Source organism: Macaca thibetana, chromosome 2, assembly GCF_024542745.1.
Source record: "Macaca thibetana thibetana isolate TM-01 chromosome 2, ASM2454274v1, whole genome shotgun sequence".
Taxonomy (NCBI): Eukaryota; Metazoa; Chordata; class Mammalia; order Primates; family Cercopithecidae; genus Macaca; species Macaca thibetana.
The window spans coordinates 677086-696630 of NC_065579.1; the positions used below are offsets into that span (position 1 = coordinate 677086).

The 19545-nt window shown below is 40.3% G+C and overlaps 1 protein-coding gene across 32 annotated transcripts in view; it reads right to left on the minus strand.

The window, feature by feature from the left end:
* The window catches only part of LRCH3 (leucine rich repeats and calponin homology domain containing 3), a 105716-nt gene that overhangs the window by 16879 nt on the left and 69292 nt on the right, over nucleotides 1–19545 (minus strand). For 26 of the 32 annotated variants that reach the window (XM_050779035.1, XM_050779034.1, XM_050779031.1 and 23 more), the window contains 6 exons: nucleotides 17910–17963; nucleotides 13925–13996; nucleotides 7316–7364; nucleotides 6559–6666; nucleotides 3466–3584; nucleotides 2397–2534 (listed from right to left, as the gene is read on the minus strand). In XM_050779035.1, the coding sequence (XP_050634992.1) occupies nucleotides 2397–2534; nucleotides 3466–3584; nucleotides 6559–6666; nucleotides 7316–7364; nucleotides 13925–13996; nucleotides 17910–17963 (540 nt within the window). Of the gene's footprint in view, nucleotides 1–2396; nucleotides 2535–3465; nucleotides 3585–6558; nucleotides 6667–7315; nucleotides 7609–13924; nucleotides 13997–17909; nucleotides 17964–19545 lie in introns of those variants that run through there. The other 6 variants (XM_050779033.1, XM_050779029.1, XM_050779028.1 and 3 more) reach the window with 5 other exon arrangements.

Below are 19545 nucleotides of genomic sequence, written 5' to 3' on the forward strand. Positions count from 1 at the left end.
GTGTGTGCACCACCACACACAGCTAATTTTTGTATTTTTAGTAGAGATGCAGTTTCACTGTGTTGGCCAGGATGGTCTCAATCTCTTGACCTTGTGATCCGCCCACCTCGGCCTCCCAAAGTGCTGGGATTACAAGTGTGAGCCACTGCACCCGGCCCTTTCTTTCTTTTTTAGGGTCAGGGTCTCGCTCTGTTGCCCAGGTTGTTCTGCAGTGGCATGATCGTGGCTCACTGCAGCCTCAAACTCCTGGGCCCAAGGGATCCTCCCGCCACAGCCTCCTGAGTAGTAGGTGCACACCTAATTTTTTTAAGTTTTTTTGTAGAGACAGGGTCACTGTATTGCCCAGGCTGGTCTTAAACTCCTGGCCACAGGTGATCCTCCTGCCTGTCTCCTTCTCAGCTTCAGCTTGATCCCACAGGGAGCTCACAAGTGTGAACCACATGACACGCCCTCCTTGAGGTAGGAGGGCTCAGCCCCATGCTTGTCAGTCATTGGCTATAGGCTAGGGTAAAAGCAAGGGGGCCTAGGACAGGTCCCTAAAATACATTGGGGGAAGAGTATATGACATCTGTAAGTTTTGGATGGTGTAGTTAAAATACACATACAAATACAGATACATAAAGCAAGTATGGCAAAATGCAAGCAATGTCAGAGCTAGGTGTAGACTTTAACAGTGTTCGTTGTATGATTCCTTCCACTTTTCTGAAGGTTGAAACTTTCTCATGATAAAAACATGAGGAAAACAGAGGAGAGGTGTGTCAACCCAAAGCCTGTTCTTTTGTGGACTGCCATCTGATACTGATGTCCAGACCTGACCAGCAGTGCAGAGAACCTGCCAGTTATCTCGAATACGTTTTCTCCCTCACCTTCCACCTGAGGTTGGTCACAGATCATGGCAATTTTACCTCTGAACCATCTTCCCTTTCACTGCCCTATTAATCCAGGCTTGTTATCCTCCTGGCCTGGACTAATACAACAGCCTTTTAATTGGGCATCTTTCTTTTCTTTTTTCTTGAGACGGAGTCTCGCTCTGTCTTGTCCAGGCTGGAGTATAGTGCAGTGGCGTGCTAGCTCACTGCAGCCTCCGCCTCCCGGGTTCAAGTGATTCTCCTGCCTCAGCCTCCCGAGTAGCTGCGATTACAGATGTGTGAACCACTCCTGGCTAATTTTGTATTTTTAGTAGAGATAGGGTTTCACCATGTTGGCCAGGCTGGTCTCGAACCCCTAACCTCAGGTGATCCACCAGCCTCGGGCTCCCAAAATGCTGGGATTACAGGCGTGAGCCACTGCACCCAGCCTCTTTTCCTTTTTCTTTTAAGAAACAAGATCTTGCTATAGCACCCAAGCTAGTCTCAAACTCCTGGGCTCATAGGATCCTCAGGCCTCAGACTCCCAAGTAGCTGGGACTACAGGCACGAGCCACTGAGCCTGGCTTGGGCATCTTTCTAGTGTACCACCTTTAATTTATCCATTTCTCATTTAGCACGGAATTCTTTTTTTTTTTTTTTCTTTGAGACGGGGTCTTGCTCTCTCACCCAGGCTGGAGTGCACTGGCACAATCACCACTCACTGCAGCCTCGAACTCCCAGGCTCAAGTGATCCTCCCACATCAGCCTCCTGAGTAGCTGGGACTATAGGCACGTGCCACCATGCCCAGATAATTTTTGTATTTTTGATAGAGACGGGTTTTGCCATATTGTCCTGGCTGGTCTCAAACTCCTGGGCTCAAGCAATCCGTCTGCCTCGGCCTCCCAAAGTGCTAAGATTATAAGCATGAGCCACCGCGCCCAGCCTAGATTCATCATTCTAAACTGCAATTATAATCATGGTATTCCCTCTTTAATTCAGTGTTTCCTCATTGTCTGTACTAGGGTAAACTTTCTTGACATGCTTCATAAGACCTTTGTACCACAGCCCCAGCTTACCTCTCTAGCCTTACCCCTTCCCATTTTTATCTACAACCCTGTGCATGATCCATTCTGAACAATTTACCAATTTCTTAAGTAAGCCATAACTTTCCTTAGCTTCTGAATCTAGAAATCCTATGCCCAGGAGGCCTCCTTCCCTCTCTGTTCTGCTGGAAAATTCCTTCTTAAACTTCAAGAATTAGTTCAAATTTTGCCCATTCTGGGAAGGCTCCCCTGAACTCTCCAGGCGGGTTAAGTGGCCCGTTTTTGTATCCCTATAACACACATTGTACACGCCTTTCTTAGAACATTTATCACACTGCATACATGTCTGTTTCTTCTCCAGTAGAAGGGAGACCAGGAAGGTAGAGACTGGACTCTTTGTATCTGTATCCTTAATATCTAGCACAGTGCTTAAGAAATGTCTGTCCACTGTGCTTAACAAATGATCTGATGAATAGCCAAGGCTTTTTAGCATTATCAACTTACTACAGCTGGTGAGGGAACGTGAATGCTTGGGACAGATCGAGGTCGCACATGATTAGCCAAATGGCAAAGAACAACACCATCAGTTAGAGCTGCTCCAAGATCACAAGGCAGAGCCACTTTCAACCGGTACTCAATATGCTGAAAGAACAAAAACCACGCAATACATTAACTGAAGAATGATTGGCATATACATAAGGGAGTTACAATGAAATCTAATTAGAAATCAAGATAAAAAGGAAATAAGTACCACAATATCCATTTCATCCCTCTATCCTAAGTCTAACTTAAGGAGATCTAATATATATGAATGGCAGCCAGGCCATAGTGGTACAAAGTACAACAAAAATTCATTTACAACTTTCTGATTTAAAAAAAAAAAACTAGATTCTCCTTCAATTCCAAAAAAGTCAAGAGCCAATCACTCACTATAGGTGTAAGTGTGGTATTTATGTATGTGTGCACACACATATAAATTATTAATCTGACGATATTTCTTTATAACATGAAGTAGAAAAAAAAGGAAAAACTTCAAATGAGTAGAGCTAGGAACTGAGCTTTATAGAATAAGCCATCTCATTTTTTAAGTAAATCGCTGAAAAGAATTTCCTTAATAGTAAAGTGTTTTACATTCATCACAAAACATGGCACACAATGGCACCTGTTGATTCCATTAAAAATTACAGCCGGGCACGGAAGCTCATGCCTGGAATCCCAGCACTTTGGGAGGTGAAGGTCAGTGGATCACCTGAGGTCAGGAGTTCAAGACCAGCCTGGCCAACATGGTGAAACTCCTTCTCTACTAAAAGTACAAAAATTAGCTGGGTGCAGTGATGGGCACCTATAATTCCAGCTACTCAGGAGGCTGAGGAAGAAGAACTGCTGGAACCCAGGAAGCACAGGCTGCAGTGACCCAGGATCGCGCCACTGAACTCCAGCCTGGGTGACAGAGCGAGACTCCGTCTAAAAAAATAAATAAATAAAAATGATGTGTCAAATCAAGACCTGATTACAGGATTATGGTCTACAGCAGTAACACTGAAAAAGTATAAATCAAAGGCAATGTCCATACTTTACGCAGCTGATCTATTAATTCCAGCTCTTCTTCTCTCTGTCTGGAATTCTGTCTTGTTATGGAATCTGCAGAATCAGTGGTAGGTGCAGCAGATGGAGGAAGGGGTGAAGCGTGACCTATAAAAATATTAATATGTAAGACAGAAAGGCAACTGGCAGTGCTAGGAAAACATTCAGATCTGCCTCATCACAGTTTTCCTGCAAGCACACTATATTGCTTCCTACTTTCCGGATTGACTTTTCAAAAGGGCTTTTACTATGGAGATTTTCAAATATACACAACAGAGAATAGTATAGAAAACTACATAATGTTCGTTACCCAGTTGACTCAACTACTTGTGTTTGATTACAGCCACTTAAAAATGTTTTTATTGAAAATTAATACACATACAAAAAAATAAACAAATCGTAAGCACAGTGCTCAATAAATTCTCCTCACCAAGTGAACACAATCAGGTTTATAAATGCAGTCTTACCAATCCCAGGGTCCCCCCTTCCGTGCTCCTTGCCCACAAGCACCCAAAGTGCTCAAAACCGCATCCTGACTTCTAACACTCTGACTGGTTTGGTTCATTTTTGAACTTTGTATAAATTATGCTGTATTGTATGTGTTCTTTTGTTTCTGGCTTCCTTTGAACAATGGTATGTTTGTGAGATTTATCCATGTTGCTGTATACAGGAATTTGTTCATTTTCATTGCTTACATGGTATTCCGTTGTACAAATATACAACAATTCACTTATCCATTCTATTGATGGACATTCAGTTTCCGGCTCTTATGAATAATGCTACTATGAATATTTTTGTACGTTTTTGGCACACGTGTGTACATATTTCTCAAAAGTAAAACTGCTGGTCATAGGATACACAGTCATCCCTAAGTATCCAGGGGAAACTGGTTCCAGAAACTGCCCCTCACTCTCATAACAAACTTGGTGAATCCTCAAGTCACTCATATAAAATGTAGTATTGTTTGCATACAAACTATGCATATCCTCCTTTATACTACACTTTAACTCATCTCTATATTACTTACTTCATATAATGTAAATGCCAAACTGTTACTATATTTCAAAATTTGTATTATTTCTTTATTGTGGCATTGTTTATTATTGTTGTCTTGTTTCTGAACTTTTCTGTCCATGACTGGTCGAATCCATAAATACAGCATCCGAGGGTACGGAGGCTGACTGTTAACAGTCTTCCATGCTTTCTTACACTCTTACCAGCAGTGCATCTGTAGTTTGACTTTTAAATCTTACTGCGAATGCATCTGTTGGTAACATTAAAGGTAAGTTGTGTTTTTCTGGTTTTTTTGAGACAGAGTTTTACTTTGTCACCTAAGCCGGAGTGCAGTCGCGCAATCTTGACTCACTTCAGGCCTCAACCTCCTGGGCTCAATCCTTCCTCCCGCCTCAGTCCCCCAAGTAGCTGTGACTACAGGTCTGCACCACCATGCCTAATATGTATATATATATATTTTTTTGAGATGGAGTCACACTCTGTTGCCCACGCTGGAGTGCAGTTGTGCAATCTCGGCTCACTGCAAGCTCCGCCTCCCAGCTTCATGCCATTCTCCTGCCTCAGCCTTCCGAGTAGCTGAGACTACAGGCGCCCAACACCACGCCCGGCTAATTTTTTTTGTATTTTTAGTGGAGACGGGGTTTCACCGTGTTAGCCAGGATGGTCTCGATCTCCTGACCTCGTGATCCACCCGCCTTGGCCTCCCAAAGTGCTGGGATTACGGGCATGAGCCACCGCACCCAGCCAATTTTTTGTTTTTCTTTTTAAGAGACAGGTTTTGCCATGTTGCACAGGCTGGTCTCGAACTCCTGAGCTCAAGTGATCCCACCTACCTCGACCTCCCAAAGTGCCAGGATTACACGCATGTGCCGCCACGCCTCGCCTATTTTTAAATTTTTGTTGAGACATAAGTTTCACACTGTCATTCAGGCTGGAGTGCAGTGGCGCAATCTCAGCTCACTACAACCTCCACCTCCTGGGTTCAAGGGACTCTCTGCCTCAGCCTCCCAAGTAGCTGGGATTACAGGCGCCTGCCACCATGCCTGGCCAGTTTTTTTGAGACATGGTCTTAACTCTGTCCCCCAGACTGGAGTATAGTGGCACCATCTTGGCCCACTGCAACTTCTGGCTCCCAGGTTCAAGAGATTCTCCTGCCTCAGCCTCCTGAGTAGCTGGAATTACAGGCGCCTGCTGCCACGCCCAGCTAATTTTTGTATCTTTTCAGTAGAGATGGGGTTTCACCATGCTGGCCAGGCTGGTCATGAACTGACTGATGTGATCTGCCCGCCTTGGCCTCCCAAAGCACTGGGATTACAGGTGTGAGCCAGCGTGCCCAGCCAATTTTTGTATTTTTAGTAGAGACAGGGTTTTGCCATGTTGGCCTCCTGACTCAAGTGATCTGCCTTCCTCGGCCTCCCAAAGCGCTGGGATTACAGGCGTGAGCCACCACGCCTGACCTTATTTTTGTTTTGTTTTTTTTTAAGAGACACAGTCTTGCTCTGTTGGTCAAGCTGGAGAACACTGGTGCTTTTAATTATAACTCACTGTAACCTTGAACTCCTGGACTCAAGCAATCCTCCCCGCCAGCCCCCCAGGTAGCTGGGACCACAGGCACACACCACCATGACAAAAGTCGTTATTTTTGACTTAAAATGTTTGTTTCCACTCCCAGGTAACTTCTTTGGGACCAGGGAGAAATCTGTCATTATTAACTAAAAGAACATGAGATTTTAAGTAGATTTTTAAAAAATTGTTTTAAGAAAACAGCTTTTATCAATAGAAAAATGTGAATGAGTTCATTACCAAGACAAAGAACATTCTCTAAAGCCTTGAAACAGCATTTTATTTGTTCAAACACTCTATAACCTGCTTTTAGGTGTTACTAAGAAACTTTCTAATCCAAACAAATTCAGGTAAGATTTTCCTGCTTTAATATCAGTGAGATCACAGACACATGCTTTTGCCAAGCTGAGAGTTTGGTGTAGAAGTTTAAAAGCATCCATTTAACAGCTAGCGTCATTGTGCAAACCTCCCCTCGCCCCTGGCTTTTAAAATCACTACCACCTACCTTTGTTGGCTTCTGCCCTGCCACCTGCTCGGAAAAGGAAGCTTTCAGGGCGCTGAGGCTGATTTCTCTGGATAGCAGCAGGAAAAGCATATGCAGAGGAATGATGAACTAAATCAGCATGAAAAGTAAAATGAGATTAAAGGAGATGAAAAGAAAATATAATAGCAGACATACAAGTTACAAAAGTAGCAAGCAAAAAATAAAATTAAACATGGCAAAGATATAAAATAATCCTATTTAATAATGAAAAGTCTGGTACAGAAAAGTAATCATGAAAGCAGGAGGCCTGCTTGTATGTATTTTACACTGTCATGTTATTTTTGGTGTATCAATACAGGCAGAATGAATGCTAACGTACTGAACAGTCTCCTGCAGACCTATGGCCCTGCTAGCTGTTGTTCACTTACTCATATCAAATGGCTGACGAGCTGAACAACCAATTTAATTTAAAAATGGGGGGAAAAAAACCCCAGTGGTTTCCAATTCTGTATCTGATTTCTATCTCAGTCGCAGCTCTCTAACAAGTAATTTAGGAAAATCTTGGTAAAAAATTATAATCTTGGCAGGGTGCTGTGGCTGACATCTGTAATCCCAGCACTTTGGGAGGACAAGGCAGGAGGATCACCTTGAGCCCAGGAGCTTGAGATCACCCTGGTCAACATAGAAAGGCCTTGTCTCTATTTATTATTATTTTTAAAATAAAAAGAATAAAGAATTATAATCTTGATGTGGTAAAGTGCACCTTTGTGTCTATTACCTGTTTCTGTTGTAGGTGAACTTAATAGAGTATTAGGTCTGTCATCACTCTGTGGAGAAACAGACATATATCAATAATTGTTACTCAAGAAGAAATACTTTCTACTTTTATGGTAATTTTGAAATTATAAAAGACAAAAAACAGGTAACTCTCCTTCACGATTAAGTCTAGAGATGAGAATTTGGGCCAGGTATGGTGGCTCGTGCCTGTAATCCCAGTACTTTTGGAGGCTGAGGTGGGAGGATTACTTGAGAGCAGGAGACCAGCCGAGGCAACATAGCGAGACCCTGTCTCTACAAAACATTTAAAAATGAGTCAGACCTGGTGGTGTGTTCCTGTAGAGGCTGAGGTGGGAGGATTATTTGAGCCCAGCAATTAAAGGCTGCAGTGAGCTATGACTGCGCCACTGCACTCCAGCCTGGGTGACAGAGGGAGACTCACTCTCTTTCTCTCTCTTTTTGAGACAGGGTCTCACTCTTGTCACCCAGGCTAGAGTGCAATGGCATGATCTCCTAGGCTCAGGTGATCCTTCTACCTCAGCCTCCCAAGTAGTCAGGAGTATATCACCATGCCCAGTTTTGTATTTTTTGTAGAGACAGGCTCTTGCCATGTTAGCCAGGTTAGTCTCAATCTCCTGAGCTCAAGTGATGAACCTGCCTCAGCCTCCCAAAGTGCTGGATTATAGGCATGAGCTACCGTGCCTAGCCTGACCCCCTCTTTAAAAAAAAGAAAAAAAAAAAAAGAAGAAGAAGAAGAAGAAAAAGAAATGAGGATTTGGTGAAATGAATTAATTCTGTATTTTTAAAAGCAAGATTTTATTTTATTTTATTTATTTTGAGACGGAGTTTTGCTCTTATCGCCCAGGCTGGAGTGCAGGCGGCACAATCTTGGCAAACCGCAACCTCTGCCTCTCGGGTTCAAGTGATTCTCCTGCCTCAGCCTCCCAAGTAGCTGGGATCACAGGCGTGCACCACCACGCCTGGCTAATTTTTTTGTATTTTTAGTACAGATGGGGTTTTTCCATGTTAGTCAGGCTGTTCTAGAACTCCCGACCTCAGGTGATTCACCTGCCTCGGCCTCCCAAAATGCTGGGCTTACAGGCATGAGCCACCACGCCCGGCTTTTTTTTTTTTTTTTTTTGAGATGGAGTTTCACTCTCACTGCCCAGGCTAGAGTGCGATGGAGCAATCTCGGCTCACCACAACCTCCACCTCCCAGGTTCAAGTGATTCTCCTGCCTCAGCCTCCCAAGTAGCTGGGATTACAGGCATGTGCCCCACGCCCAGCTAATTTTGTAATTTTAGTAGAGACAGGGTTTCTCCATGTTGATCAGGCTGGTCTCAAACTCCTGATCTCAGGTGATCCACCTGCCTCGACCTCCCAAAGTGCTGGGATTATAGGCATAAGCCACCATGCCCGGCCTAGTCGTGTTTATATAAAGACAGTCCATTATTTAACAAGCTCTTCCTAAGACTATGAAAAATGATCATCCTAAGACAGAAAATGTTACTGGGAAATATATGAGAAAGAAAAAGCAACATTTTATTTTCTAATAGTATTTCTCCATAATAGTTTCTAAAGTACTTTTTTCTCTGGAGAATAAAATTTAATATTTTCAAAAAGTAATACAGTTCCCTAATTTCAGTTAGGAAAGAAGATGTTTAAGAGATGATAGATATATTTTCTACACTAGTATTTGAGTCCAAGACATTTTCAATTCATTGACCAAAAGAACTGTAAAAAGAAGGAAGAACTAGCTAAACAGTTACAAAGCTTACCTAAAGAAAGGGAAATGTAGTTAAGCTAATTACAAAGAAATGTTGGTTGACTGGGTTAAAGATGTTGAAGACTTGGCAGGGGAGTACAATTAAGAAAAGCCAGAGGGCGCGATGGGTCACGCATATAATCCCAATATTTTGGGAGCTGAGGTGGGCAGATCACGTGGTCAAGAGATCAAGACCGTTCTGGCCAACATGGTGAAACCCCGTCTCTACTAAAAATAAAAAAATTAGCTAGGCATGGTGGCGGGCACCTGTAGTCCCAGCTACTTGGGAGGAGAATCACTTGAACACGGAGGTGGAGGTTGCAGTGAGCCGAGATGGTGCATTCCAGCCTGGGCGACAGAGCAAAACTCTGTCTCAAAATAAACAAACAAACAAATAAAAAGCTAGAATAACATTAACAGTTTTCTAGGCCTTGATATCTAATTGTCTTGAAATATAATCTAAATATATTATAACTTTATGATGCAACTAAGGCACATTTCTGGACATAATGACCCTAAAACTAACACAAACATACACATCTGCTCCCATGCTTTCCCCACCATTGGCTTCAATATTTTCAGAACTCTTACATCGCTACTTAGAGTTGGGTCAGATACATTAATGACGACAAATAATTTTAACTGCTAAAAATAAATAAATAAATAAACCAAGGCCATCTATTGAGAAAATTCTTAAGACTCACCTGGAGACAATTTTCTGGTAACAATTCCTTACTTTGATATCACAGGTTGAGAACTAAGATTTAAACTGTGAGCTGCGCTCGTAAGGCAGAGCGCTCACATCTTAGGTGAAAAAGGCATGTTTGTCAGGGTTACAGATGCCAGTAAATTAAGTTCTGGGTGAGCTGTGCTCGTAAGGCAGAGCGCTCACATCTTAGGTGAAAAAGCCATGTCTGTCAGGGTTATAGATGCCAGTAAACTAAGTTCCAGGTGAGCTGCGCTCGTGAGTAAGGCAGTGTGTTCACATCTTAAGTGAAAAAGACACGTTCATCGGGTTTATAGATGCAAGTAAACTAAGTTCTAGGTGTTGAGAAAAAATGGAAATTTAAATAAGAAATTTAATTCAAACAAGAGTAACAGAAACTGATAAAAGGAATGAACAGGTAAATGAGGCAAAAGCCAGATATCTTTATAAGGAAGTAAAAGACTATGTTTATTTTCAAGGGCTGTGAACAAGTAGAAAGTTGGTTAAACAAAGACATGTTCAAGGACCAATAACACAAAAAGAGAAACAATCAAGGTAGAGATTATTCTAGACATGGAGGAAAAAATATTTTCAAAAACTTAAACATTTATTTATAGGACACAGACTGGAAATTTAAACGTATTAAGGAGTAAAAGGAGAAAGTTAATAGGCGACTTTATTAGATGAGAAAGAAGAGCTGAAACAAACAACGAACAACACTGAAGGGCGGCAAACGTTCTCTCCCTTCGGTTTGAAACAGCAACAGGCCAGGTGTAATGACTCACACCTGTAATGCCAGCACTTTGGGAGGCAGAGGTGGGTGGATTGCCTGCAGTCAGGAGTTTGAAACCAGCCTGGCCAACATGGTAAAACCCCATCTCTACTAAAAATACAAAAATTAGCCAGGCGTGGTGGCGTGTGCCTGTAATCCCAGCTACCCGGGAGGCTGAGGTGAGAGAATCACGTGAAACTGGGAGGCGGAGGTTGCAGTGAGCCGAGATCTCACCACTGCACTCCAGCCTGAGTGACAGAGCAAGACTCCATCTCAAAGGAAAAAAAAAAAAAAAACAGCAACAAATAATACACAACTGGATATGATGAAAACAAAGCCAGAATAGAGGAGACCTGTAAAAATGGTTTCTGAAATGTATTTTTATTAAAGCTGTAAATCTAAGTGACTTGCATTCTAGGATACCAAAATAATTAGCATAAATCACTGTGAGGCTATTAACTACATTTGGGAACTCCTAGAAAACTGGAGAGCAAAAAAAGGTTAAGAAATAATCTCTCACTAGAGAATTTAGGCAACGGAAAGAAAACCCCAGAAACTGATACAAACTCAACTTTTACGCCTGGCTAAGCAATAAAAGAAATAAATTCATAAGTATAATGTATAACCGCTGTGAAAGTAATACAGAAACTAAAAAATAAAGAATAAATCTTTTAAAATAATCATTTGACAATACAGCAGGTCTGATAGAAAAAATACTTATCTAAAGTCTAATAAAGTTTTCTATTTAATCTCACATGACAGTCACCGTAGAACAAGACAATGTGGTCTGTCTGGATCACACGGCTTTTGGCACAGTCAAAACAATTCTCAGTTATGACTCTGAATAAGCCACAATGCCTGAAGGCATTCACGGCGTACAAGTTCCCTTCTCTCCCATACAACTAGAATGGTGCTAGTTATGTACCTTCCTTGAGATAATTTTGAAAAAAAGTTTCTGAAACAATTTTCTGTGTTGTTCCAATAAGGGTCCCAGTTGAGAACGGCTAGCAAAGGATTAATATGGAAGAGAATTATAAAGATTTTCAGGAGGCATCCAGGTATGTAGCGTATGTTCAATAATAACCAGAGAAGGTTTTTTAGATTTACAGTTGTTATAAAGTTGAGGTTATTAGCCGGGCTTGGTGGCGGGCGCCTATAATCCCAGCTACTCGGGAGGTCGAGGCAGGACAATCGCTTTAACCCAGGAGGCAGAGGTTGTAGTGAGCCGAGATCGTGCCATTGCACTCTGACCAGGGCAACAAGAGCAAAACTCCGTCTCAAAAAAAAAAAAAAAGTTGGGGTCAGCATTTAAAAAAACACGATGCAGACTAAACTGAGGGTTCCCAGAGGCTGGGAAGGTAGCGGGAGGGTGGCAGGAGGAAATGGGGATAGTTAATGGGTCCAAAAAAAATAAAAAGAATAAGATCCAGCATTTGATAGTACAAAATGGTCATCACAGTCAATAATTTAATTGTACATTTAAAAATAACTAAAGGAGTATAATTGGATTGTTTGTAACACAAAGGATAAATGCTTGAGGTGATGGACAGCCCATTTACCTGATGTAATTATTACGCATTGTATACCTATATCAAAATACCTCATGAACCCCATATATATACTTGCTATGTACCCACAAAAATTAAAAACTAAAAAAAAAGAAAAAGGGCATGATACAAGAATTCGGTTTTAATGTTTTTAGAGACACAGTCTTGCACTGTCCCAGGCTGGGGTGCAGTGGTGTGATCGCAGCTACTGCAGCCTTGAATTCCTGGCCTCAACTGTAGTCCCCCCTCCTCAGGCTCCCAACTCTGGGATCACAGGTGTGAGCCAGTGTGCCTGGCTCAATGCAACAATTTGAAAGTATTCTGGTACATTAGACAAGTAAAAATATTCAAACACCAAAATTAAATTTTCAGGAAAAAATAAAGAATACAACATGAGGAAAGTAAGTGTCACTGAGAAGTTGAAGGCGGGTGGGCACAGTGGCTGACACCTAGTACTTTGGGAGGCTGAGGCAGGATGATCTCTTCAGCCCAGGAGTTTGAGGCCAGCTTGGGCAATACCGTGAGACCTTGTCTCTACAAAAACTTAAAAAATTAGCCCGGCATGGTGGTGCACATCTGTATTCCCAGCTACTCAGGAGGCTAGGGTGGGAGGATCCAGCCTGGGAGACACAGCAAGACCCTGTCTCAACACATAAAAGAGGTATAATTAAAACATTTGAGAATTACAGTGGATACTGGGCAAAATGAAGATCAAAATTTAAAAATCGCCCTAAATGAGCAAGCTCTAATGAGGGATGTATTTCTAGTCGTGGACCATGAAGCCAGAATGGAGGGCAGAGAACTTGTGAAAATTCATTAAAGATTAACAGGCTGGGAAAGGCATGTAAAAGGATCTGAGTTTATTGAGGAAGAAGCTAAGGATGGCATCGTAATTGTTTTTAAATTCTTACATTAAAAAATTTGTATTTTGTGTAAAAAAAAAAAAAGGATTCTTACACTAAAAAATGCTAAATAACTAGAAAATCTCCACTCTGAAAAGAAACCAAGTATAAACCATAGCAGGACAGTTGTAAGTTAGACAAAGGACTTCTTGACAGTGAGAACTGTTCATCATTTTGTACATATCCAGTGACAACAAATAAGGAATTATTTAGATTCCTTAGAGGCCTTCAAAATATAAAATACTACAGGTTTTAATTTTTAGAGTTTAAATTTTTCCAGAAGGTGGAATGTATCATCTCTTACGACATTATTGTTGAAAAAAGCAGGGGGTTGCGATTTTTTTCTTATAGGGCCGGACTCTACATATTTTAGGCTTGCAGGTATATGATCTTGGTCACAATTATTCCACCTCAGCTGTTTACTATGCAAGCAGCCATAGGCAATGCATAAACACAAGGGATTGGTTATATAAAAATAAAGCTTTATTTAAAAAAACAAGTGGCCTAGGGGCCATAATTGGTTAACCCTATGGTAGGGGTTTTGGTGGTGATAGTGTTTTTGGACTCACATTATTTTGCATGCACATTAGACGACAGAGTTAATTCGATATTATATTATATGCTAACCAAAGTGAAATAATAACTCACGACAAAAAAACCTTTGATAAAAAAATCAGAATGACACATCAAACAGAATCTGAATACAAAGAATTAATATGAGCTCTGTGACTGTCTCTAGCATCGTAAAACTTTCAAACAATTTCAAGAGAAATCAACGTTAAACTCAAACAGTTTCATAAACAGGTATATTTATATGATCCTATATTTCAGATTGTTAGATCAATTCACTGAAAACTTCAAGGCCTTATATGTACCCCCTCCCCAAACTTCCTGGTGAATTACAATAACAAGAAATACCTTAAGAGGTGTGAAGGCAGAAGAATGAGGCAGGGGAGCAGCACAACCCACTTGATTCAGACCTGACAGCGACTGCATTTCAAATGAGAAAGAGAAGAAACAGAAGGCAGCACTGATATTAGCAACTGTCAGGCAGGCAGATCTGACCAGTGAAATGAGAAAAGGAAAGGTCACGGACAGTCTTTCCAATGGTTTACTAAGCTATTGACAGGCCAGAAAGAGAACACTTGGGGGACAAAAACCCATCAACACAGTTTTTCCACTTGTGTAATTCAGGATAGTCTCAGTACCTCATGCCACACTAATCAAGAAATGGGAGGCATGATTTATTAAAAATGATTTTATGCAGAAATAAAACAGGACATCAACAATTTTAGCATAGTAGCCTTGAAACAAATGAGTCCTGTTCCTATGATGGGGGATTTTAACCAAGCAGAACTGGTATGAATAAAAACAATATTTTTTCAACATTAATCCAAATTAGATATAATGAGGATGTGAGGATTCTGCATCAACCTGAAGGAGGAACCGGCATTTCATCTCTGCCTCTGTGAAACTCCCACTGACTGTAAGAGAGGAAGGTGGAATTTCCTTTTTCTTCGAATCCTTTATCTTTCACCAACCAACATACAGCTGGTTAGATATACTGGAGATATAGTTAGATTGCATATATATAATTATTGTCAATTAAAAAGAAAAAATGTTAAAGTATTTATTATATAGAATTTTGATTATAGGTAAGAGATGCTCAAAACATGACAATTTTTCTCCTTTGCCACACGGAGAGTGGAAATCAGAGAAGACAACACTGTCACAAAGGGCACTGGGTAAGGTTTTACCTATTAAAACAACAAAATGCCAAGAGCTTAAAAATAGTGAAGTCTTTATAAGCAATTTTTAAAAATTTAAACTAGGACAACAAATTTCTAAACCATGAGATAAATGAACAAGAAAACAAATGGGTGTTTAGGAAAAGGTATGTATATGGTCAATAAAATAAATACGACTGTATTTTTAATGAGAATTAACATATTTTTATTTGACAAAAGAAGCATGTTAACACACAATGTATTACATGTATCACAAAATCTATCTTAAGGCAGCAAATAGTGAAGATAAAAATATACCACAGAACACAGCTGTGACAATGGTAACACACTGTGTATGCTTCTGGGGTTTAGACTGCCTGGGCCTACTTTTTAATCAGAGGTACTGGAACGACTGTCAATGTCAAATATGAAAAGGAAAACTAGGAGTGGATGAAGAAGAGGTAAAATGAGCCTCATGAGACCTGATACAGACGAAAGCAACAGGAGCTTGAGGGGTAGCCCGAAGAGAATGTCAGCGTAACTGATATTAGCTGTTATAAATCTTTATTTCAAATCCTATGTTTCAAGGTCTTTAGATCAAATTCAGCATTTACCTTAGGATATCATTCATCAGACCTTTTCATCATGAAACAATATAATAACCAGTAGATACACAGAATTTATGTGTTCATTCAGGAAATATTTACTGACCACCTAATATATCCCAGGAACGGTGGTAGGGATGGAGTAAATTAAGTATATTAAGACAAAATAAAATATCCTTGTGCTCATGAAGCTTACAGTCCAGTAGTCCAAAAGAAAAGAGATAATAAAAGAATAAACAAGCTGGGCACAGTGGCTCATGCCTGTAATCTCAGCACTTTGGGAGGCTGGGGCAGGAGGATTGCTTGAGCCCTGGAGTTAGAGACCAGCCTGAGCAACACAGTGAGACCCTGACTCTACAAAAAATTTAAAAATTAGCCACGTGTGGCACGAGCACCTGTAGTCCCAGCTACTCAGGAGGCTGATGCTTCAAGGAACCATGTTCATGCCACTGCACTCCAGCCTGGGCAACAGAGGGAGACTCTGTCGCAAAATAATTAAATAAATAAAAATTTTTTAAAAAGTAAAATTAAATTAAAAATAAAATAAAAATAAAAAATAATAAACACCCAAATAAAAGCACCATGATTTAAAAAAAACTGCTGTGACAACAGTAACACACCAAGTATACTTCCTGGGCCTCCTTTTCATCAAATGTACTAGAGCTCCTGTCAGTTTATTTAACTGTCCAGCTGTGGGCTGACGTAAGGGCAGTGAGCTGCAGAAAAGCCATGTTAAAGATGGAACACTCCAACAAATACCTGAGAGATGAACAGGAATTAATCAAGGGGTATATGCAGGGAGGAAAAGGCATTCTATGTAAAAGAAACAGCATTTGCAAAGGTCTGAGATGGGAAAGGGCTTATGATATTTGAAGAGTTGGAAAAATGCTGGTATAGCAAGAGCCCAGAGAGGAGACTGGAGATGGAGGCAGTAGACAGAGCACGAAGGAGCTTTGAGGCCACATTTAGACTCCACTCGAAGCAATAGGAAGCCTTCTGAAGCATAGTTTTGATAAGATGAGGTTTTATTTAAAATATGACTCTTTTTGCACAGTGTTGGTTGGACATTATTTGGCATACAAAGAAATGTGAGATGTGCTTTTAAAGGTCATCATACTTAGAAGAAATTCCTTGCTTTTAAAGGCCATCTAATTTAGAGGATCAGATATGAATACTGGTAGCTAAAACATAAGGGAATGTGTTTTGACAAATGGCTGAAGGGAATTTCAAGTTACACACTAAGGGGATTTTGCTGTTGCTGTTTTTCTAAATTCCACTATTTCCTTGACAAAAGAGTCTTGGCACTCAGACTTATACTACTTATTACATGTGTTATTAACCCTTCAGTTTCCTAAACGGTTTCCAGCTACAGCCCGGTGTTGAATGCAGGTCCTCCGATAAGCCAGACAGATGTGGATTCCCAGCCTTGCACTTACTATCTATGCGACCTTGGACAAGCCACATTCTGGGCCTCAGAAATCATCTGTAAAAACGTGCTAAATTTAACTTTCACTCTTAAGGTTGCTGTGAGGAACAAACGAGATAATTTTGGTAAGTGTTTGGATCATCAGAGGCTCTCAATATTTGTCTAATTTTTAACTTGTTATTTGCTTCTTAGGCCAATTCACTTAAACTAAAACTCTAGAGTCTGATGACTGTATTCACCTATAAGACTGCCCAGTTAAAAGGTGTTTTATCCATCTCAAAGGGAATGAAGATTGCAGAATACACAGAAATGTGAACAGACCATGGAAGTTTGTGTCACAGGAATGTCACGCTGAAGCATGCAGCTCATGCAGTAGTATATGCAGCCTGGCAGCAGTTACTAGCACGAGACAGAACTGCTGTAGATACGAGACTTCTGAACCACACTACTATGAAAAAAATAACATAAAACATGATGGGGAAAGAAATTCTATAAACGGTTAGAATTCTCTCGCAAGGCTAATAAAAGTAAGGCTTTAAATAAACTTTCCATCTTATACTCATTTTCAGCTGATGAAACAGGCAATAAAAGTAAACCAGTGTTAAACATGATCAGTAGTTGTTTCCTTAAGTTTAAAAAATGAACATGAAGGAATAATCTTGAGATGTAAGTATTTAAAACCAAAGTGAAGGATTTTCTGTAGCTGAAAATACATAATAAAATAGGATGTCAAATACACAGTTGTGCAATCAGTGTCATGGGCCACCTTAACATACAGGTGACCCATGCGCCAAATTAATGATGAATAAAGTAAGTGCTCCTGGAATTAGACACATTTAAAACATGAATATTATGTTATGCCTCTGTCCCCAGCACACACACAAAGCCAATATGGTTCTCAATGCAAATGTTTGACTCTTGGTGGCCCTGACGAAGACATGAGCCGCAGGACTCTGACTTTGAAACACTGGGTCAGTCACAAATAGTCATGTGGGAAAATGGTTTAGTTCTTTATAAAGCATTTAGTAATGATGCTCATCATGTTTTATGGTATTTAGATATAGTTTCTGAATAAAAAGTACAAGAGCTATCCTTCAATCTCTAAACACAGAAACGTAAAACTCCATTTTGTGTGAAACTCTTACCACTAACAAGGCACTATCATCAGTGTGCTGAGACCTTCTGGATGGGAAGGGGCACTGGAGAGGTGAGAAAAATGAAGCAATGTCAAAAACAAACTACGCACACGTGTGACGTATTTCACAAATACACACACAAGGAAAGAGACATATTAAGACATACTTTTGAAGATGTTGACATAGAGGACCACATTCACAATCATCTGGAATTCACGCATTATAATAGTCAGTAAGCTGGTTCTGAGTACTGATTTTCTCCCAGAGTTTAAACAACTTCAAATTGGATCTTACTGCCTAAAACCTTCCAAAGCAAGGAGGGAGCAGAAAGCTGGAGAGAGACGTAACAATAACATAAAGAACCTGCAGTCATTTAGTGAGCCAGTGACAGACCGGTAGCCCAGGGGTCATAATTTCTAGTCTAAGTATCTCTTCATTTTCTTTCTCAAGCAAAATGAAAAGTACGATTACAATTTTTAGAAGTTTATGTTCTTTTCCTGTGGAGCTTTAGTTTCCTTGAGAATGAATTACTTGAAAACAATCATCAAGAAGGAAATATTGGGTAAAAAAGAAAACATATATTAAATTTATCAAACTTTGGTTGTCAAAAATGTGTTAGAATTACTACCAGGTGAAGAAAACACAAGTGACCAGGCTGGAGTCAATCTTTCAGGTATTATACAAATATATAATGTTCTAACACAAAAAAAACTAGAAGTAGTTCTATGATAAAATTTTTAAAAAACCTCTATAATGGACAACTGAAAACATTTCAAACAATACACTTTCCCTTACCAGAAACACTTGTGCTTTAAAAAACCTTTATCATGGACAACTGAAAGCATTTCAAACAATACACTTTCCCTTACCAGAAACTCTTGTGCTTTAAAAACACAGAAAATTGCTACTTGTAAAGCCCCAGGTGTTAGGTTTTCAAATAACTTATTTTATGAAAAGCAAAGTCAAAATTCACATGAAACAACGCTTTTATGCATTTTTCAAGGAGGTAATGATCATAAATTGAAAAAACTGGGTCAGGCGCAGTGGCTCACGCCTGAAATTCCAGCACTTTGGGAGGCCAAGGCGGGAGGATTACAAGGTCAGGAGTTCGAGACCAGCCTGACCAACATGGTGAAACCCTGTCTCTACTGAAAATACAAAACTTAGCCGGGCGAGGTGGCGGCGCCTGTAATCCCAGCTACTCAGAGGCTGAGGCAGGAGAATTGCTTGAACCCGGGAGGTGGAAGTTGCAGTGAGCCAATATCGCGCCACTGCACTCCAGCCTGGGTGACAGCGTGAGACTCCGTCTCACAAAAAAGAAAAAGAAAAAGGAACAAAAAAAAAAAGAAAGAAAAAACTGGAAGGCTTTTAAAGGGAAAATGGTTAATGAGAAAGCCAACTACAATAAAAACATTTAGTAAAAGCTTCATTTTAACAGATCAAAATAGGTGTGTAGATTTTTCAAAGGTTAAGTGATCTATTTTCTGTTAATCTGTAACAAAAATGTACTATTTGATATTATAAAATCAGTGTTATCACTGATAACACTGAATCTGAAATACTATGTAAGAGTCTTTTTTTGTTCAGTAGCCGCTCCATTTACCTGTACCAGGTAAAGCTCCTAGGACTCTACACACCACGCTTC